Source organism: Protopterus annectens, chromosome 8.part1 (assembly GCF_019279795.1).
Source record: "Protopterus annectens isolate FY-2018-M chromosome 8.part1, PAN1.0, whole genome shotgun sequence".
Classification (NCBI taxonomy): Eukaryota; Metazoa; Chordata; order Ceratodontiformes; family Protopteridae; genus Protopterus; species Protopterus annectens.
Genome location: NC_056742.1, coordinates 484,349,454 through 484,372,825, shown reverse-complemented (window position 1 = coordinate 484,372,825; position 23,372 = coordinate 484,349,454). Strand labels below are relative to the sequence as shown.

General features: G+C 44.3%; 1 protein-coding gene across 1 annotated transcript in view; it reads right to left on the bottom strand.

Annotated features, from left to right (window-relative positions):
• CHD9 (chromodomain helicase DNA binding protein 9) overlaps nt 1-23,372 on the bottom strand; it is a 2,842,495-nt gene that overhangs the window by 1,354,657 nt on the left and 1,464,466 nt on the right. The window contains exons 13-14 of the mRNA XM_044082017.1: nt 13,737-13,913; nt 365-508 (exon numbers count right to left, since the gene is read on the bottom strand). Of these exons, the coding sequence (XP_043937952.1) occupies nt 365-508; nt 13,737-13,913 (321 nt within the window). The remainder of the gene's footprint in view (nt 1-364; nt 509-13,736; nt 13,914-23,372) is intronic.

The window sequence follows — 23,372 nt, the reverse complement described above, 5'->3', positions numbered from 1 at the left end:
CTAAAAATACCAAGTTAAAATCTCCTGAGGTGTTACTATAAGTGATGAATGCTGAAAATGTGAATTTCAGAATACCATGCACACCAGAAGAAAAGCAGAATGCCACACTGGAATCCATCCCATCAGCAAAGATCACGCAACTGAACTATGGTGAGGAAGAAGCTCAGTCTCCTGCAGCATTTATGCTCTTCTGTCTGGAGCTTGTACTCAGCTCAGACTGTTCGGAACTGCGGTTGTGTGTACTGGCACCTACCAATTGTTAGGAAGTTATCTTCTAATGTTCTCTCTCTCTACATGGTATGCTAATATGTCCAATGTACATTTTACAATTGCATGACTAACACTGTTAAATGATTTTTTTTACCTGCTCCTCCGTTTTAAGTTCTCCAAATTCCTGCATGAATGTAGTTTCAGACTGAAAGCGTACAGGTTCCAAGAAATGAAGAAGGCTAAAGAGCTCTTCTACAGTATTCTGTAGTGGTGTCCCAGTCAAAAGCACTTTATGCTCCTATCAGATATGAAAACATTTTCAGTTAAATTTTTACAGAGATATGCATTTCTGTCAATAAAAATTAGCACTACTTCAGCTTTACATGTTCCATGTGCAGAAAACAGGACCAGTTCCCAAACAGACGGAATGGTCTTATTCTAAATTTAGTTATAATTATAAACAAGCCTGTACAGTAGCTGCTTCTGACCATGTCTAGTCTAGCCTTTATCAGCCAAAACATCTGACTGTCTAGCCCAACCTTTATCAGCCAAAACAAAACCTTATACCATCTTCTTAACATTTCCTACAGTGCAGACTAAACACGTCTTAAGGGTACTCATGTTGTCAAAACACTTCTGTCCCTCTGAAGTTAATATGGACTGTGATGGACTTCCTCATAATAATGCCACGACGTGACCACAGTATGGACCACTTTATGACCAGCTTTCACATGCTAATTTGCTGTACATCTGTCCCTACAGTGCCCTTCATAACATGTAAGTACATGCATGGCATAAACTGTTGCCCTTAACTGACCTTGGTTGGATGAAATGTTATATTGCTAAATCCCTTATGCAACTCTTGTCCTTGATTACTTTTCCTTCACTGCAACGTGTAGACAAGATTTGCTCTACCCTCTTTTTTCTGATAAATAGTGACAATGAATCAATCTTTGCTCCATATTGCTTCCTGCTTTTTCTTTCACCCCTTTGCTCAAATGAACTGTTTCTTTTCTACATGTACACTATCATTAGCCTGGTGACATACCTTCTACAACTGTACCTTTACAAATAGAGTATAACATTCTATGGCCTCTTTAGCACTCTTTCTCATTGACCTACCTACAGGAACCTTTTAAACCTACTGGAGATGCTTATCCACACAACTTCCTCCATGAATCTTAATCTCCATCTTGTCTTGCCCTATTCTGCTGTGTTCCTACATCTTTCTTTCTTTTATGCATGTAGAAACTAATGCACCTCCACTTTCCCATGTTGCTTTTCTAAAGCTATAGTTGCTGTGAAATTTTATATATGGGGTTGTAAATGTAAAGTGTCTGGCCGTGATGCTGCACACATACTGCATATGATGGATACATGACACATGAATACTGGCCTGTCCCAGACCTACTGAGATCACCACTCAGGATACTGTATTTCCAAAGTTTGAAACTCTGAGGATTCTACAAATACACAGCACTTGCCAAGATTTTGGAAGGGCAGGGGTCAGCTATCCAAAGGTCAGTACAACAGTGAGATATGTTGACAAAAGGATGTGTATAACTGACAAAGTACAGTTTTGTACCTACCATAAATGCAGATGTTCGAGTGCTAATACAGCTGCAGTCATAACAGATGGGTTATCCTGCCGTCAGGCGGGTCCTCAGTCGGCCGAATTCCAAAGTCTAGGTCCGGCGTCGGATGTCGTCGCTTCTTCCCTGACGTCAGTGCGGCAGGGGTATAAAAAAACCAGCCGACGCCATTTTCTTCAGTTTTTCTTGCCTCAGATGTCAGGTGCCCCCAGAAGGAAGGCAAAACATAAATTTATGTAATAATGCAATGCAATATAATCAAAAAATAGTAGCTGCAAACAAATACACCATAAAAGAATACCCCAATCAGGTTGTATGAGGAGGTGTTAGCCATTAGGCCTGTCCCAAGAGGGGAAGGAGGGAGGGAAACCTGGACTGCAGCTGTATTAGCACTCGAACATCTACATTTATGGTAGGTACAAAACTGTACTATGTTCATCGTGCATACAGCTGCAGTCATAACAGATGGGTAGAATCCCAAAGCTAAAAAAGGGGTGGTAGGCACTAAGTGGAACTAGGAGGAGCAAGGATGCCCTGCAAGACTGCAGTGGCAAAGCCCGCTCTAGATTTGGAGTATAATGGTAGGTGATAGTGCTTGGAGAAAGTATGTACAGAACTCCAAGTGGCTGCTTCCAAAATATCTTTGGTAGGAACCCCCCTGAGGAAAGCTGCAGAGGTAGCTGTGGCCCTTGTGGAGTGAGATCTGATGCCTGTAGGTACAGTTTTACCATGAAAAGAATAACAAAAGCGTATGCAGTGGGCTATCCATTTTGAGATTGTCTGTTTGGAAATAGCCTTCCCTTGAGCACCTGTAGCATAGGACACAAAGAGTTGCTCTGATTTTCTGAATGGCTTTGTTCTGTCCAAATAATAACGAAGCTGTCTGTGAATGCCCAAGGAATGTAGTAGCCTCTCCCCTTTGTTTTGTGGATTAGGGTAAAAGGTAGGTAAGTGGATAACCTGATTCAAGGCTACCCTGGATACTACCTTTGGTATAAAGGAAGGATTGGTTCGTAAAGAAACTCTGTCCTGACGGAAAATGATGAAAGGCTGCACAGCCACGAGGGCTTGTAGTTCCGAAACCCTGCGTGCTGAGGTGATAGCCAGAAGGAAGGCTGTTTTCCATGACAAATATTGCAGTTCTGTTGTAGCAGCTGGTTCAAATGGAGGCAGGGTCAGTTTTTCTAGAATGAAATTGAGGTCCCAAGCAGGTATTGGTTGCTTCCTTGGGGGATTTATATTCTTAGCCCCTCTGAGGAACTGTCTTAAGAGAGGGTGAGAGAATAAAGGAGGATCAGTGTTGTATTGAGCAGAAATGGCTGAGGCATGGATTTTGATGGAGGAGAATGAAAGTCCACTGTTTAGCATCTCAGCTAGGTACTGTAATATTTGAGGTAAATTCAGTATTCCAGGATTCTGACCCTTTTTCTGATTCCAAGCACAAAACCGTTTCCATTTTGCAGAGTAGGCTTTTCTAGTAGAAGGCCTTCTGGCCTCCAAAATGACATCCTGCACCTCCTTGGAGAGTAGGGTCTGTTGTGAATTTAAGGAATCCTCCATGCGGCTAGATTGAGTGTTTTCAGCTGACTGAAGAGTTCTGAAGTTGTGCTGAGTCAACAGAAGAGGCATTAGAGGCAGGATCCATGGTGGGGAATGCGTCAGGCTCCTCAGGAGTGGATACCAGTGTTGTCTTGGCCAGTCTGGAGCAATGAGAATCATCTTTGGTCTGTCTGCTCTGGCTTTTAATAGAACTTTGGGCAGCAGAGGAAGAGGTGGAAAGGCATAAATTGTCATTGTTGTCCAACTGAAAGAGAGTGCGTCCACTTTCCAGGCCTGTGGATGATAGGTCCTTGAGCAGAATTTTGTCAATTGGTAATTTCTGTGGGTAGCAAAGAGATCTATGTCTGGCCTTCCCCATGCTTGAATTATCTTTGTAAAAACTTGAGGATGCAACTTACATTCGTGTGGATCTGTCATATTTCTGCTTAGGTTGTCTGCCAGTGTGTTTTCCTTGCCTGGCAGGAATTGTGCTTGAAGTTGGATTTGTAATTCCAGAGCCATGTTCCAAAGAGATATGGCTAGCCTGCACAGGGGATATGAATGGGTTCCTCCCTGTTTGTTTATGTACCACATCACTGCAGTGTTGTCTGTCCTTATCAACAGCTGGCATGGATGCAGTAGGTCTTTGAAAGCCATAATAGCATTTTTTACTGCTAGCATTTCCTTTTGATTGATGTGTAGGTGCTTTTCTTTTTGGGACCATTTGCCCTGAATGCACTGATCTGTCATGTGTGCCCCCCAGGCATAGTCCGAGGCGTCTGTTGTGATGATTTGATTTGCTTGAGGCAAGCAGAATGTGAGACCTATGTTTCTTTGGCATGCTTGAGCCCAGCACAGAAATTCCTTTTGGAGGCATGGAATCAGCGGTATAATTGTTTCCAAACTGTGGCTGTGTTGAGACCATAAGTTTTTTAGGTACCATTGAAGTTTCCTCATATGCAGCTTTGCACATGGGATTAGCAAGATGCAAGATGCCATGAATCCCAGAGCCTGCAGGATTTTCCTTGCAGTCAGCCTGGTGAAGGTTGCCAGTTTTCTGAAGTATTGAGTTAGTTGCCCTTGTTTCTCTGGCGTGAGGTAGGCCATCTGGGTGTTTGTATTCAAGCTGCACCCACGAAAATTATTGTTTGAGAGGGTATTAGCCTTGATTTATTTTTGTTGACTGTGTATCCCAGAGAGTTCAACAACTTTATTACAAATGCCAGGTGTTTCAGAAGTATGTGTTTGCTGTCCGCTTGGATCAGGCAATCGTCCAAATATGGGTATATTTGTATCCCTTGAAGTCTGCAGAAGGCAATTACTGATGCCAGGCATTTCGTGAACACTCTGGGCGCAGTAGATAAGCCAAAGGGCAATGCAGAGAATTGATAATGGGTTGAACCTGCAAGAAATCTGAGGTATCTTCTGCAATCTTGTCTGATAGGGACATGCAGGTATGCCTCCTTGAGGTCCAATGTTACCAGCCAAGACTCCTTGCCCAGCATGGGAAGAAGCTGCTGTAATGTGAGCATCTTGAATTTTGGTACGAGTAAATTAGAAGTTATGTACCTACCATAACGTTCCATGTTAGTTGTCTTCTCACGCCTTCTTTCTTGCTGGATGGGTTCGGAGCCGATCCTCGGCTCCACTGCACTGCTTAGCTTGAGAACTCCTTTTACCAGCTCGAGGCAACCCTATATCCCATGATGCAAGGCGGGACTACCTCAGATCTCGTTTGGTAGCTAACCTACCCTGCTAAGGACTAACCTAATATATTTTAGGAAACCCAAGTTCATAATAAAGGAGTCCTCTAATGAAGGCTCAGGAGGAAACAACCTGATAAGAGGAACTCTCCAAGATCTGTCCAGGCCAGGGGGAAGGAGGGAGGGGCCGAAGAAAGAAGCGAGAAGACAACTAACATGGAACGTTATGGTAGGTACATAACTTCTAAATGTTAAGTTGTCAATCTCGCCTTCATTCTTGCTGGATGGGACCGCGCCCCTAGCACCTGTATCCCGGGTGGTTCAATGGAACAGACTCTTGAGAACTGTGGAACCAAAACTGGCCCTGTCTCTGGAGGCCAAATCTAACTTGTAATGAGAGACAAAGGTATGAGGAGTGGCCCAAGTAGCTGCTGCACAAATGGTATCAATGGGTAGTCTATCCTGAAAGGCTGCAGAAGTGGATAGACTCCTGGTTGAGTGTGCTTTCGGTTTAGAAGGTAGTTGCTTGCCTCTGAGTGAATACACATAAGAAATGATGGAAGACAACCATCTGGATAAGGTCACTTTAGACACTGGGAGACCTTTCCTGTTTTCTGCATAGGAGACAAATAATTGGTCCGATTTCCTGAATTGTTTCATTCTATGCAAATAGTACCTGAGCTGACGATGGACATCCAAAAAATGAAGCTTTTGTTCAGCTCTGTCAGAATAATTTGGGAAAAAGACTGGTAGATCGATGGATTGATTAATATTGGTTTGAGAAACAACTTTGGGGAGAAAGGACGGGTTCGTTCTTAAGGATACCCTGTCCTTGTGAAAAACCAAGTAAGGAACGGATGCAGAGAGCTTGAATCTCGAAACCCTTCTTGCTGAAGTGACAGCCAGCAAAAATATAGTTTTCAGGTCAATAATTTCAATGAACATGAAGCAGACGGTTCGAAGGGTGGTAACATTAAGGATGCCAACATTAAATTTAGATCCCATTGTGGAGGAGGATGTTTTATTGGCGGCTTTAGGAGAAACACTCCTCTCAGAAAGGCCTTGCACAGTCTATGAGACATAATGTTATGATCTTGCAAGCCAACATGATACTTGGAAATAGCAGCCAGTTGAACTTTTACTGTAGATGAAGAAGATCCTGACTGAAAAACTTCAGCCAGGAAATCTAAAACAGAATACACAGGAGCAGTAAAGGGATCAATATTTCTGGAATTTGCCCAAATGGAAAAACGTCACCACTTGCTAGCATAAACGGTTCTGGTGGACGACTTTAAAGAAGCCACTAAGATATCTCTGACCGGATCAGAGATCATAGGAAGCCTGGCTAGGGAAGGAAGTGGAGCAACCAAGCAGTGAGGTTGAGAGAATGAATGGCCCAGTGCTGTTGACCCGACTGGTGGATCAAGAGATCCGGAACTGGGTCCAGATGCCAGGGCTGCACCAGGAGGTGACGATGCAGAGACGGAAACCAAATTTGTCGAGGCCAGTAAGGGGCAATGAGAATCAACTTGGCCCTCAAAACGGTGGCTTTCTGAATGACTTGTGGAATCAAGGGAAAAGGAGGAAAAGCGTACAGAAGTCCCCGGGCCCATCCTGGGTTAGAGAGGCCCCCAGGGGTTGGCCCGGTAGGGGAAAAAGGGTGAAAAATCGGGCACTTGTTGTTTTGGGGTGTAGCAAAAAGATCGCAACAAGGTGTGCCCCACTTCAGAAAAATCTGGTCCACTACAGATTGATTGAGAGACCACTCGTGAGGCATGAGAATGGATCTGCTCAGCCTGTCCGCCAAGAGGTCGGACCTGCCGGGGATGTGCGTTGCTATCAGAAACCGATGAGAGGAGATTGCCCATTGCCAAAGTCTGAGAGCTTCTCGACACAACGGATAGGACCTGGTCCCGCCCTGCTTGTTGATGTACCAGACCACGGACATGTTGTCCATTTGTACTGCAATAGTCCCCGTGGGAAGAAAGTCGTTGAGGGCTTGCAACGTTAAAAGCACCGCTCTCATCTCCAGGACATTTATGTGCAGATGGTATTCTATGGGTTGCCACGTCCCGTGGACCATCCTGCCCTGATAATGCCCCCCCCACCCGATCAGAGAGGCATCCGTAGTAACTGTGGCAACCGGAGGAGGGGGAACAAAGGGTCGGCCCTGATGAAGAAGAGGGGAAGATATCCACCAGTTCAGATGAGTCCTGCACGATTGTGTGACTAAGATTTCGTGCCTCATCGGAAGACTGTGGAACGACCACTGAGTGAATAACATCCACTGTAGAAGACGCATGTGGAAGCGAGCCAGTGGTAGAAGAACAATGGCCGCAGCCATAAGACCTAGAACCTTTAGTATCAGTCTGGCTTTGACTTTGCTGCTCTGCAATAAAATCCGAACGTATTTTTGGATGTCCAGAATTCTTTGATCTGTTAGTCTGGCTAACATTTTGACGGTGTTTAATTATGCGCCTATAAAGGTGATAGATTGGCAAGGCCACAGAGAAGATTTTTCTAAATTCACTGAAATTCCCAGACTCCTGCATAGCTGCAGAGTGTAGTCTCTGGTCTGAAGAAGCTGACACCTGGTGGTGGCGGAGAGGAGCCAGTCGTCTGAATAAGGAAACACCTGGAATCCTTGACGTCTCAGATGAGCTGTGACCACTGCCATGCATTTGGTAAACACTCTGGGGGCTGAAGTGAGGCCAAAGGGCAGGGCTCTGAATTGGTAATGACTGGTCCCTAGCCGAAAGCGGAGAAACCTTCTGGAGCGCCTGTGAATCTTTATGTGATAGTACGCGTCCTGAAGGTCTATAGAGCACATCCAGTTGTCCTTGCCCAGAAAGGGCAGAATGGACTGAAGCGTGACCATCCGAATCTTGCCTTCTTGACAAATCTGTTTAGACTGCTCAAGTCTAATATTGGTCTCAATCTCCCGTCCTTTTGGGGACCAAAAGAATCTCAGTAGACGCCGGATCCTACTTGGTCTGCCGGAACAGTCTGGACGGCTCTTTTTTCTAGGAGCTTTAAAACCTCCTGTTCTGCCAAATCCCTTTGACCGGGTGAGATGTCTGGAAGGGATTGTTGAGGTACGGGATACCTTTCGAAGGGGATTTTGTAACCCTCGGATATGATCGACTGTACCCACATATCTTGTGAAAGGGAATGCCAGGCTACTGGGTACAGCGAAAACCTTCCCCCGACTGCCTCCAAGGGTGGACAGTCGGGCAACACCTCAGGGGTGCTGAAAGGGCTCCTCAGGAAGAGACTCCCTGTTGCCCTGGTTCTGAGGCCCCCCCCCTGCCTCTAGGACGGCGTCTATTATTGTTACCCCCTCTGCCTCTGGGGGAAAACTGACCACGTGTGTCCGGTGTAGCTCCTTGGGCTTTGCGGAACCACATCTTCCCTCCCTTCTGACCCTTGGGATAGGGTCTAGAAGGGGTGGAAAAATGGACTCCAACGGCAGAAAGAGTTTTACCGTCCTGCTCACACCTGGTCAAGGTTTCCTTCACCATCAAAGGGGGTATTGGTGAAGGACGCCTTAAAGGGGTCCGCAAAATTACAAAGCCGCATCCAGGCTTGACGTCTAAGAGCCACTCCTGTGCCTGCGGCCCTGCTCGCTCCATCGGCTGCATAGGATATGAGCCGCATGGAGGAGTTGGTTAAGGAATTCAGGATTGCTAGCTGTGAGGCAATCTTTTCTTGAGCCCCAGCAGCAGAAGGATCCTGGACCACTTCACCTAGTTCCGTGAGAATATCTCTTTGAAGCCTGGTGAAGTGACAAAGGTAGTTCAGCGAACGCATAGCAAAGGTCGCTGAAGAAAACATCCGCTTTCCATACCTGTCCATGGTCCTAGAATCTTTGTTAGGAGGATGGACAGGTACTGCAGGATCCGCAAGTTCCTTCTTAGTGGCCGCCGCCACCACCATAGCATCCACAGAGATGCCCTTGGAAAGAAACTGTTTGTCCGTAGGGGCCGTAATAAATTTGGATGGTCTCCTGGGGACAGGTTCCACAGAATCTGGAGCTGCCCACGCCTTCCGAGCCACTACCTGCATAAGTGGGTCGAAAGGCGGAGACACCCAGGAGGTGGAGGGTCGGGATCCAAAAGCCTCCAGGTATACCGACTCATCCTCGGAGGGGTCAATGGAGGGCCAATTCCCCCTCTGTTTGAAGAGCTCAAGGATGTCTGAAAAGGAGACATCCTCAGAGGGGGATCGTGGGGAACCCTCCGACTCATCTAAGTCGGTATCAGATGTAGTAGACTCAGGGGAGTCTGTGTGTTTCCTCTTACACGTCCTCTTCCGAGGGGGTTCCCCTGCAGGATCAGGAGAAACTTCGGAAGAGGAAGATATTCCCAATGGGGAAACCTGGGGCGATGGATCCCTGGGCCTGAGAGCAAGAGGCTGGCAAGAGGCGTCTACAGGCACCGAAGACGGAGGAGCTAGAGGGATGGACCGTTGACCTGGCTCAGGTGCCAGGACACTCCTCATCACCTCAAAGGCTCCCCTCCCTGGGAGACCGGAATATTCCCGTTCCGAGGAAATAGGAATTCCCGGCTCCACTGAGAGGGAAGGCTCCGAGGCCGATGTCGGTGCCGAGCTTACCAAAGCCGAAACCCCGAGAGGGAGGCGGGTCGGACAAGGGTCCGATGCCACTAGCCCCCTCGGAGCTGACAAGGGAAACTCGACGACCGGATCCCTCCAAGGAAGGTCTCAAGGAGGAGATCGGAGCCGAAGATGACGGAGCCGAAAAGGGATGTATTGGTTCCGGCGCCGACACAGTCGCTGTCCCGAGAAGCTCCGGCTCCGAGCTCTGGTGGGAAGTCGGAGGAGGAAGTTCAAGGGGTGAAGCAATAGCCGAAGTCTGCTGAGACAGGCTATGGAGCATTTGGGCCAGTGCCTGCGACTTTAACAGCCTGCTTACCACCCTCTCTAAATCGTGGTCAGACAGCCTGGAAGATCTCGAAGATCGGCTCCGATGACTCCGCTCCGACAAAAGAGGAGACCCCGGAGCCGAGTGGATAATTCCAAAGACGGGGACCGAGATCTCTTCTTGGATGAAGTCATCGGAGCCGACGTCCTATGGGTTCCAGACGGAGCCGAAGGCTTCTCGGCTCCGATACTGGATACTGTGTCGGCTCCAGCCGGAGCCGACAAGGCAACAGCAGATTGGGTGTCGGAACCGACCCTAGCTGAGAAGAAGAAAGATCGGCTCCGGCCGGAGCCGATCTCAACTCCGAAGGAGTCGGAGCCACCGGGGAAGGCTTGGAAGCTGTAGCCTGACCCTTAGATGGCTTGGAAGGCTTACTGGACCCAGGTTTAGTGGGTGAACCTTCCGGCTTTAGCAAGCCATGGAGGATTAACTTATTCCTCCTTTCCTGCAGGACTCGCTGGCTAAAAGAGTGACACAAAGCACAGGAGTCCTGCAGGTGTAAAGGCCCCAGGCAGTAAACACAAGAAGTGTGACCGTCTGTCAGAGACATTTTCTGACAGCACGAGTCACACTTCTTGAAGCCCGAGACCTTTACCTCCTTAGACATAGTCTAAGAAAAAGAGTAACAAAAATACTCACACACACACCCCAAAACAGTCACACAAATTAATCCCACAAACACAGACACACAGATAGGGATTAATAAGGGAGGCCTAGGCCTAACTGAAATTTTTAAACTTTTTTTTATAAAGTAAAAATTTTTTAACTATAAGGGGAATAGGGTGATAGTATGGACACTACACACTAAAAAATATGAAAAGGGGAAGATAAACCCTGACTTAAGCTGTTTGAAAAACTCAAACTTACCTCAGCTGGCAAAAAAGGAGACCTCTTCGCAAAGCGGCAAACGAGATCTGAGGTAGTCCCGCCTTGCATCATGGGATATAGGGTTGCCTCGAGCTGGTAAAAGGAGTTCTCAAGCTAAGCAAGTGCCGAGTCGGAGCCGAGGATCGGCTCCGAACCCATCCAGCAAGAATGAAGGCGAGATTGACAACTTAACATTATGTGTTTAGGATGGATAGGTCCAAAATCGGTCTCCAATCTTTGTCCTTCCTTGGTACCAGGAATAGTCTGGAATAAAAACCTTGACCCTGTTCTTGTGCAGGTACCTCTTGAATAGCTTTCATGTCCATGAGAGCTGAAATTTGTTTTTGTGCCTCTGCCCTTTGATTGCGTGGCAGGTTTGGCATGCCTCTCATTTTTGGAAGGGTGTGAAAGTGGAATCTGTAGCCTCTGTCTATAATGTCCAGGATCCATTTGTCTTTTGTGACAATATGCCAATTTTTCGAAAATAATGCCAGTTTTCTGCCTAAAGGTGCTGCCATTAGAGCTTTGCTTGGCATGCAAAGGGGAAAGTCATTGGTTCTGCTTTCTGAATGGCTGTGATCTATCCTCTCCACCTCTTGGTCTAGGTGCTTGCCATTGTCTGCCTCTAAATGATCCTTGAGATTGCCGTCTACCCCTCGGGCGCCTGTATCTACCTCTTTGAGGTCTGTCCGTGGCTGGAAAGGACCAATTTTTTGAAGGCCAATTTCTACTGAAACGTGGAGGTTGTACCTGTAGGAAATCTTTCACTGTTTGCATTGATTTTGCCTTTTCCTCCATTTTCTTTAATACATTCTCAGCTTTAGCACCAAACAATACATCTTTTTGAAGAGGTGCATCTAGTAATTTAGCTTTGACATGATCTGGTAAGGTTTGCTCTTTGAGCCAAGCATGTCTACGTATGACTGATCCTGTAACAGCAGCTCTACATGAGGCCTCTAAAGCATCAAAACCACATTGCAAGGTATGTTTACCCACTTGTTCTGCACTATGCAACAAATCATGCAACTCCTTCAAGTCTGGTTGTTCAGGTTGCGACATTTTGCTTTTCAACTGAGATAACAAAAACTGTTGATACTTTAACATATGGAACTGACAGTTTAATGCCCTCATGGTTAAAATGGCCGAGGTGTATACCTTTTCCCCCCACCTTTCTAAAGCTCTGGAATCTCTCTCTGAAGGTAATGGATTTTTGGCAGTGGAGGCCTAAATTCCCTTGGGACCCTGTGAAATAGTTTCTGGGTCAGCCGCATGGCTTTTGTATAGGTATTGGTGTGAATCAGGAACCCGGTAATACCGATCAGGCTTGACTGGAGCTGGAGGTAAAGAATCTGGGTTAAGGCTGGTCTCTGAATACACATCATCTAGTATGTCTAAGACAGGAGGGATAGCCAGAGGCCTGTGCTGAGGGAGCAAGAGGAAATCCCCGAGCCTTTTCTTGGAGTCTGAGTAATCTTGGCCTTCCCAGTGGAAGTGTTCCCTCAAGGTATGCAAGGTTTCCCCAAAAGAATAGTCCTCAGGGGGGGAGACAGAGGGAATGGACTCCTCTGCATCAGAATCTTCAAAAGGGGAGTATGAATGTTCCTGGTCTTCAGAATGTTCTGAAGTAATGGAGGCCTGGTCCGAGGATGGGTATTCTTCCTCCACTCTGGGCCTTTTGTCCGAGGGGGGTTGAGAACCCCTGATAAGAGTAATCAAATCCTCAGCCATTTTGAGCATCTGTTTTTTAGGCATGGGGCCCTGTGGAGCTTGTCTTTTAGTATGCATGGCTGCTTTAGATTTAGTGAAAGCCTTAATGGAAAAAGAAGAAGGAGGCCTGAAGACACCTTGAGAGGTGGCAGGCCTGTCTAAACTCTGAGTTTCCCCGCCAAGAGTGGCGTCGGTATCTGTAATCGAGGTGTGGGCCGAGGAGCCTGTGACCTCGGGCACAGAAAACACCGCTAAGGAAGTGTCATCGGTAGTCAGGGGCTGCGTAGGCACCTCGCTGAGAACCGGAGCACCTGTAGTCGGCTTTAGCGTGGTGTTGGTAGAAGTCGCGGACCTCGTATGTCGGTCCTTATCTTTGCGTCTTTTACTCAAAACTGGAGTCGGAGTATCCGACGACATAATGTAATTAAACCTTTTGCCAAAATAGTGTTGGGCGAACTCCGCCCGACGCTTAATAGTGCGTTTGTTGAAAGTAGCACAAAAACGACAGGCCGAGACGACGTGGTCTGGGCCTAAGCAAGGAATGCACAGGGAATGGAAATCCTTATGCGGTATTTGCTTCCCACATGAAATGCAATTATTAACTTTGTCTGACATTGGTCTGAGGCAAGAAAAGTTTCCCCAATGGGGTACTTAGCTTTCAAGAAGACTTCGGTTGAAAAATATTCGTAATCTCAGGAGCTGGCCGACTGGCACTTGCGAACTGCTTCTGCTTCGGGCACCGCGCGGCAAGAAAGACTGAAGAAAATGGCGTCGGCTGGTTCTTTTATACCCCTGCCGCACTGACGTCAGGGAAGAAGCGACGACATCCGACGCCGGACCTGGACTTTGGAATTCGGCCTACCGAGGACCCGCCTGACAGCAGGATAACCCATCTGTTATGACTGCAGCTGTATGCACGATGAACATCACAGTAAGCATGTGTGACTTCTGTAATGCTGAATAAGCTAAGCACATCAAATCTGCTGTGCAGTACAAATCAGAAAAAAATGGTGCATCAACCCCCCCCCCCCCCAAAAAAAAATATGTAGTTTAAGTAGCCATCACATTCCTAAAAGGGTTTAAAACTATACTGTCAAACACATTTCTGGGTCCAGTCCAAAGGATTTCTGATGTCTAACTTAGTAATGCCCCAAGAAAACAATTTCAACAATGTACCATGTTCATCACTTTGAGACCCTCCAGCAGCTTGCAATTCTTGTTCTTCAGTCGGTGTGCTTCATCAATAATAACACAACGCCACTCAATTGTACTCAGCTCAGGACAACCAGCAAGAATCATTTCAAAAGTAGTAATAATTGCGTGAAATTTGTACGATCCTCGAACAATTCTGCCCTATAATATTAAAAAAAAAAAAAAAAAGTAAACATTTGAAAAGGTGCAAGTTTTTAAACCAGACACCAGCAACTTCAACACATCACTTGTTAATTAACAAGTGAAACATTTTTTTTAACTATCTTAGCATGAACTGTAGTACGAATTGCTGGCATGATTCATATAGCAAAGTTACTCAGTTAACTCTTTCAGTTTCATAAAACTATATTTTACAAGTTCAAAAACTGCAGCCCAAACTAACAGAATGGGTTACATGTCCCAACAGATCTACAGGGTCTCTACTTCAGTTCTTTGACACCTCAACCCCAACAAACAATACTGTTCTACAATACAACACATTTTGTAAACATCTACCAATACAAACATAGTTATGTTGTCTTGGTCTGTCGTCATTTCCCCACGTGAAATTTTAAACCACTTAACTCTGCTATACAATAACAATGCTCCTATGTGTTGAAATATTATACAGTTGCTGTTCTAAACGCATATCCAGAATATCTGTACCATTTTACTTATCTATACTAGAAACATGAACAACCATATAGTTTTCTGCTCTGCAGCTGATATTGTTGATCTGTGCATTACTCCTGAAAACACATTAAATAAAAATGTTATTTTTGTTGAAATTTCTCGAAAGAATTAAAAAACATGCTTTGTGGCGAAACGTGCTTTGTGTGAGATACTATTGCTTTTGTCTAGCAGTCAGATGTCCTGCTGGTAAACTGCCCATTCAAAACATCAGACCAGTGAACAGTAAATGCATGATAATGGCCTGGCAACTACCTTTTAGAACATTACAAAAACAAGCAAAGCAAAAACAACTTCATTCTGCTGCTCTGTTGGACATGGGTTCATAGGTACTCTGCTCATAACTGTATATGTAAATGCAAACTTGGTGTCTCTGTTATACTCATTTCTTCTCTATTATTATTCTATTCTTCAATGTGTGTGTGTGTGTGTGTGTGTGTGTGTGTGTGTGTGTGTGTGTGTGTGTACATGGTTATTTGTATATAATTACTGTTGTTAGTATTGTTACTGTTTTTGAAATTTTTCTCCCCGGCCCCCTCTAAAAACAGGCTCCTGGCCCAGTTGGACATTAACAAATATACTAAATAAATACAAAAATAAAAGTTTCTTCAATGTGTATTCCTTGGAGTCACACAAATGTAATACACTACTGAACGCTATGCATAAGCAGGTTGTGGAAAGGTAGAGCTCTAACAAACAATTTCTTCCCAAAAAGACAGACGTCCAAAGCTTTCTGAAGGGAGTTATGGACAGTGATGAGCTGGTTTAAAGCTAATGTAATACATGAAAAGCAATTAAGTAATACTTGCCTTATGAGTGGTTTATGACCGCTGTCTTCAGTTAGATAGCAGTTAGAAGGGCATCATCTTTTGTGTACGCATGCTGTTCTTAAAACCTTGAGATGCCATGCTCAAGGCATACATTTCTCCTTTGCCAACCAGTGGAGATACAACATTAGGGTTATTAGGCATGTCTGCCCTATGATCCACAGCTCAAAACCACCACTACTATACGGGATCACCTCTCAAAGAAGACACACTAGTGAGGAAGACCACAGCATTACAAATGTAGAAAGTTACTTATGGCTGCCACACATTAGCAGCATGAGTATCAAATGAACTGGGTGGACAGCAAAAGGACTAAATCATGCAGCCACTGCAGAAGTCCATCTCAAAGATCTACTATATTTTACACTAATGGCTACTCTAATGGATGGAACACTTAAGATGCAATCCCAACCACTGCCCTAAGACGATCCTGAACAGTAAATAGTGTTGAAACAAATTGGGAACTTCAGGGCAGACTAAAACATAATTCTCAAATAATTCACAACTGCAGGTGATCATGTGTCCGCAAAAGAAATGTCCACTGTGGACAAATTCTTGAAATATACAGCAGATGCAGCCACCTCCTGACTGAATGTCATCACTACAATGATGAATGAAGTATTATCCTTTTATCATGTAAAAACATTGTACAGCTGGCAATCCAGCTGGACAGATTATTTTTGCTAAATTGTGCACCCTCCCTTGAATCAGCAAAGAAAATGAATAGCTGGTCAATCTGCCAGTGCATGTAAACCAATTGAATGGATGTAAGACTCTCTGACGGGCAGTTGTATGTATGAGAATAAAATTCTCGAAACTATGTAAATGAATGCTGTAAGGTTACTTCACACCAGACAGAAATACCATGCTCCTCCTACAGTGGCAGTGATGATCCCCGAAGTTAAAACAGTTGTGTGTGGAAAAACATTCACATAAGTTTGTATGAATGTGCTTTTATATGTTGGTGAGTGTGTGTGTGTGTGTGTGTGTGTGTGTGTGTGTGTGTGTGTGTGTGTGTTTAGAAAATGTTTGCAAATGGATGGATGTCATGAAGTAATAAAAGAAAAAACAGGTAAAACCATAACTAAGTTAGCATTCAGGATATATTCCTACTCAGAAATAAACACAGGAGATGAACAGACTGGTTGAAAGATACTGAAAAAAAATTCTTTGGATAAAAATAAGGACTCATGCAGAGAGATGTTTGCTCCTCATTTATGAAGGTATAAGGCTCTATAGTTGGAGAGGCCAGAAGGAAGAGGGGATGTTCACAAAGAAAACACCCTCAAGAGTCAGCTAGTTTGAAACAAAGAATGTAACTACATGTGGATCATGAAGCAAATATTCCAGAAAGGTTAAGATTCTTCACCAGAGGCTGCAAATAAAGAATTATCTTCAGAAATAACGTCACCAATCTAAGCTAAGCAATGGTTCTGTTTTCCACCATGACAGGGTATGCAAAACAGCCAACAAATGTATCATAATGGTGCAGTGAGTGAAGTCTAAATGAAAAAGACAAGAAATGAGAGAAAATAGAATTCTGAGGAGAATGCATCATCAGTAGAATTAGAAAGTGGGATGTTTGGAGGAATATCACAAAATATTTTTGTCCAGAATACAGGTAAGTTGTACAATTGTTTTAGTAGAAATCCCAAAACACAGTGGGATTTTTACAGCTAAAAAGGCATGTATAAAATGTGAAAGTTACAGCTAGGTGGTCTGATTTAACTAGGGAGGTAGTTAGTGACACATGAAATTGAACTGGAAGGAGAGTGGCTGGCAAAGACAAGGTCATATAAGTTGCTTCTCCTGGTGGGATGGGGAAAATTTGTTCTAAGGAATTAGTATGTTCTAAGGAATTAGTATGAACAAACTTGTGACACTGCTAGACATGTCTGTTGCCAGTTGTGTTGAACTGCCAATTTATGGAAGTATAGTTAAAAATCTCCATAACATCTAGCTTAATGGAGAGCTTTTTTGAACTTGGGTAATGAGCATGCTCAGAGAGGGACATGGAAAGGAACATGTAGTTAGCAATGGATGTGGCTGGTGCCTTTACTGAGAGACAGTGGGTCCTTAAGTTTTATCCAAAGCTAAGAACAAGAAATTCAGTTTATTTTGAGCTTTATCTGTACTTTTCAACTGCATTTTACTTTCGGCCTTTTTGACTGTGTTTACTGATTGTGCCAGCTTCATTACCTGCACTTGTTTTGCACTGACATATTGCTTAGATAGCATAGACTAGATCCAGACTTGCTGTTTCATACACAAACTCAAATCCAGCTATCTTACATTAAGAAGGGCTCCCCTGTACCCTTATGGCAGAAGAGTGTAGATATAGCATCATCTGAGCGAGGGATTGCTGGAGGAAGGATAATGTGTTATTTCCTATTGGCAGACTAGTTTAAAACTGCTTACTTAATGTTGCCTGTATACAAGCCTTGCGTTTGTGTATAGCTGCACAACAGTGGTTAGCATTGCCCTGTATAAATGCAAATGTACAGAAACACTTTTTCCCTAGATACGTCAGTGAAACCCTCCAAACCTTCTGTGCTGCTTTGTGGACAACACAGCTGCACACTTCTGCATTGTAGGCAACACAGCTGAGCAAGTGAGCAGCATTGTCACGCTTTTCATTCCTGATCCTCTATAGAACAAATCTCCTTGTTAATCCCAGAGCAAAAGCTGATCTACCTTGCCCTCTCACAAATTAGTACTTAAGGATTACCTGCTACTATGGACAGTCAGTTTCCCAACCTTTCTCCAGCCAGCCTGACATAGGCATCCAGAGGCAATGTAGCAATTGCCTCATGTATACTGACAACCACTTGCTCCTAAAGCAAACAAATACAATACATGTGAGAGATGTAACTATACCATGAAACTAGAATCAGTCCTCTCACGTAACAATAAACAATACATCAAACAGGTTGTCAGCACACACACACTTCTCTTCTCACACAAGATAAGGGCAAGAGACACAAACCCACATACACGTAGGTACTCACTAAGATCCTGCAAAAGACCAGAGACCTCCTAAGTGCAAACAACCCACACACACCGGTACACAAATAGAATACACCACTACACATAACACCATGTCTCAATTACACCCCTAAGGCAAAACACCTCAAAACCTAATGTCCTGGTCATAGGCCAAGTCTACAGTGAGACACACAGAAGTTCCCCTCACCAGACTAACAAAGGAGAAGGTCATGGTTAGATGCCTGTCAGGTGCCAGGATTTGTCAAATCATGTATGCACTCAAGAACAATTACTGTTATGACTCTCTCATAATACAAGTTGGAGTGAATGACTTGGGGCGTACCTCACTGCACAATATAAAGAGACATGACTGAACTCTCAGACTGTCCCCCCGTAGCCCTAAGCAGCATTCTACCTTCACCAAGGATGATGCCACAATACAGACAAAAAATGATTGATTTCAATAACTGGCTTAGCTTCTGGTGTCACTTCAGGGGGATCCAGTACCTGTCAGCCTGGGAAGACATGGTCAAAAGACCATGCGGCTTTACCAGAGATGGCCATCTGTCTCCTCAAGTCTTTCAGATACTGGCAAAGATGCTGTCCTCCCCCATAGTGCCTTTTTAAGCAATGTCAAAGCAACAAAACTTCTGAAATAAAGAAATCCACTAGAGACAAACTATAAGTCATGCAGTCTAATGCTGGGAGCCTAAACAGTAAACTGTGCACCCTGGAGCACCCTTCACCTTGGAAGATGGTGAATTTGTTCAGTCACTGAGACTTGGTTTAAGGCCGCAGACAGCACCCCGGTTGTGCAAGGCCACCTTTCACACATTCAGACCCCAAGATGAGCATGAAAGATCCAAAGGTGGAGGTGTATCCATCTTCATTAAATCCAAATACACTTTGAGACTGGTAAAACAGTACAACTCTCTTGAGCTACTCCAGGGCCAAACAACTACAGGTAAAATGCACTAACACAGCATCGCTAGTTACAGGTCTCCCGCCATAAACCAGAAGCACAGCACCTACCTGGACTTGCTAGAGTCACTCAGTATACAATCAAACACCTTGATCATGGGAGATTTCAACTATCCTTCCATCGACTGGAGAACTTACATGAGCAACAACACAATCGCTATGAGGTTCCTAGACTTTGTTAATTCAAATGTCCTGGAACAGTAGGTGTGCAAACCCACAAGGATCTCAAATGTCATAGACCTACTTCTCACTAACAAGGGGGGGGTGTCAGTGCACTGCCCCCTGTGTGCTGCCCACCCTGGTAAGGTCAGACCATAAAATCTGTCTCGTTTTAAGTAAAGATCAGACCTGACACCCCCACAGGAGCAAAAAAAAAAAAAGTGAAAATTTTCTCCGAAGCAGAGTACGGCCTACTAAGCAATGGTTCACAAAGTTTCAAAGCCCCTGCTAACAAAGACAACAAAGACTCCTATTGCAGACAATTACACAAATGCCCTATGTACCACTTAAACAAATGTACTGACTCGGACGTACCTGACAAACAAAACCAAGTCGTCACGAAAAAAACAAGCCGTGCTGGTAGACTGTATCTATAAGCAAGTCATATAACAAAAGAAAGAAACTGATATCGAAGAACAAGAGGGAACTTACCAAAAGAGGAAGAAAACTTTCCACAGCTTGAACAAGCAAATCAGATTTCTTGTAAAGTCCTCTAGGGCTTGTTATGAGACTAAATTAGCATCCCTAGCTAAAGATAACCATAAGGCATTCTTTAGCTACGTCCAAAACTTAAAAGGGAATGCCCAGCTGTGTGCCGAACTTATAGTGGACGATACCAGTCACACTGAACCTGAGGAAAATGCCAACCTGCTAGATGACAGTTTTGGCAATAACTACACCCCCCTTGTCCCCAGCAGCTATACCCCAAAGCATTCCTGACACTAGTCCTCTACTGAGCATCTCAAAAGAACAGGTCCATACAAATGCTCTTCAGGGCCAAAAACACAGCCTCTAAGGGACCACAAAACATTTTAGGCTGCTTAATTAATCTAAAACAAGACCTAGTGGAACCACTTGGCACTCTCTAACTGGCTTTGTGGTTTTGTTCCGGCAGAGTGGAGAAAGTACAGTTGTGTACACTTACCATAAATATAGATGTTAGAGTGTATTTATTATTGCAGTCATCACCTGTGGGTTATACCTACTGTGGGGTAGCCCTTGGCTGGCCCGAATACCAGAGTCAATGTTTTTTTGCATTGGCTGCAGTAGCCTGTAGTCTGACGTCAGGTCATCAGTGCTATAAAGCAAGGCAGCCGATGTCATTGCATCAGTTTTACTTGCCTTAACTTGTCAGAAGCACAAGAAGATAAGGAAAAGTGGTCCTGGTGTCAAAAAGCCACTGTGGAAAGCTTACGTCCCCCTAGGGGAAGATGCTATATTAGGGATGGAGGGAGGGAAAAGTACAGTTGTGTACACTTACCATAAATGTAGATGTTAGAGAGTGTGTATTCACTGTTGCAGTCCTAACCAATGGGTTTATTACCAAAGCCCAGAGAAAAGGGAGGATGAACCAACAGAATCAAGGACTGGAGATGATGCCCTGCAGAACAGCAGTGGCAAACCCTGCCCTGGCTCTTGAAAACAAAGGCAAATAATAATGCTTTGTGAAAGTGTGAACAGAAGACCATGTGGCAGCCTCGAAAATATCTTTAGTAGGGACACCCCTTAAAAAGGCTGCAGAAGAGGAAGCTGCACTAGTTGAGTGGGTCCTAACTCCTTGAGGAGGAACCTTGCCATGAAAGGAATAATAAAAAGTAATACAATGTGCAATCCACTTAGAAATGGTTTGCTTAGAAATAGCCTTGCCCTGGGCTCCAGGGGCAAAACTGACCAATAACTGCTGATTTCCGAAGGTCTTTAGACCTGTAAAAAGTGAAGGCGCAATCTCTCCAGTAACAATAAAGGCTTTCCTCTTCTAGTAATATTTTAAATTTTAGGTCTACATATTTACACACACACACTGACTTTCTAATACCTTGGGTGACAGTAGAGTATTTGATTTTAATATTTCTCTACACATTTTAATTAAAATTATTTTTACTATTTTTTCATTGTTTTGATGTTTTACACACCTTGGACAGACATGGATTTATTTCCATACGTTTTTAAGTATTTATTTAGTATTTATGCATGTTTTTATGTATTTTATAAAAGCATTGGTGATCTGTCCACGAACTGTAGTAACATTCAGTTGTAACACTTAATGGCCAGCCTATAAGAATTTAAGACCAATTAACTAATTTAGTAATTAATGAACTTCTAAGAGTTATATAAGCAGAGGATCCTTATGTAACAACAAATTCTGATGAAGTCTCCATATAAGAGATGAAAGTGCTTAATCTTTGGTATTTTTATTGTTTTTATTAAATAAATCGGATGTTCGTACATTGAATATTGAATTTGTGGACTTTGTTATATTTTGTTGTTCCTACTACTAGAAGAGGAAAGCCTTTATTGTTACTGGAGAGACTGCGCCTTCACTTTTTTTGTTGTTCAAGACAGTGTGCCATTTCGGGTCTTTAGACCTGTCCAAGTAGAACCTGAGCTGTCTGTGCGCATCAAGAGAATGTAGGATTCTTTCACCTCTATTTCGAGGATTAGGAAAGAAGGTAGGAAGGTGTATGGACTGATTAAGAGTCAGGCTAGAAACCACCTTAGGAATAAAGGAGGGGTTGGTTCTCAGAGACCCTATCTGCATGGAAAATAAGAACAGGCTCCACAGCCAACAAAGCTTGCAGCTCCGAAACCCTCCTTGCTGAAGTTATAGCCAAGAGGAATGCAGTCTTCCAAGAGAGAAACTTTAAATCTGCAGTGGCAGCTTGCTGAAAAGGAGGAAGAGTGAGTTTCTCTAGAACAAAATTAAGATCCCAGGCTGGAGTAGGTGCCCTTCTGGGAGGTTTTAAGTTGCAAGCATCTCTGAGAAACATTTTCATCACGGGATGAGAGAAAATGGGCTGCTCAAAAGAACAATGAGCAGAAATGGCTGAAGCATGGATCTTGATAAAGGAAAAAGAAAGACCACCCTGAAGCAAATCAGCCAGGTATTCCAGGATCAGAGGATGGGTAGGCTGAGAAGAAGATTCCCCTCTAGTCTGCATCCAAAGAGAGAAACTTATCCATTTGCGAGTATAAGACTTCCTAGTGCTAGGCCTCCTGGCCTCCCCTCAGCACGTCAACCACCTGCTGGGAAAAGGAAGAAGAAAAGGATGGAGTCATACAATGAGCCAAGCTGCCAAATGGAAGGACTGAAGATGAGGATGGGATGGAGTCATACAATGAGCCAAGCTGTCAAAGGGAGGGACTGAAGGAAGAAGAAAAGGATGGAGACATACAATGAGCCAAGCTGCCAAATGGAAGGACTGAAGATGAGGATGGGATGGAGTCATACAATGAGCCAAGCTGCCAAATGGAGAGACTGAAGGAAGAAGAAAAGGATGGAGACATATAATGAGCCATGCTGCCAAATGGAAGGACTGAAGATGAGGATGGGATGGAGTCATACAATGAGTCAAGCTGTCAAAGGGAGGGACTGAAGGAAGAAGAAAAGGATGGAGTCATACAATGAGCCAAGCTGCCAAATGGAAGGACTGAAGATGAGGATGGGATGGAGTCATACAATGAGCCAAGCTGTCAAAGGGAGGGACTGAAGGAAGAAGAAAAGGATGGAGACATACAATGAGTCAAGCTGCCAAATGGAGAGACTGAAGGAAGAAGAAAAGGATGGAGACATACAATGAGCCAAGCTGTCAAATGGAGAGACTGAAGGAAGAAGAAAAGGATGTTTTGATTGGAGCCTCTCCAATTCACCACCGTAACAGGAACAGGCAAGCAAAAACTGAGAGGTAATGCTTCTCAATGCTACAAGTCTAAATCTCAAAATGCACTCACTCGAGGCACTCCTTAAAATGGAGAACATCGATATCTGTGCAGTGACTGAGACCTGGTTCAAGGCTCCAGAGAGCACCCCCTGCACTACCAGGCTATAACTCATACCACACTTTTCGGCCATGTAACCTGGACCGAAACACCAAAGGCAGAGGTGTGTCCATATTCATTAAGGATATCCACACCTCCAGGC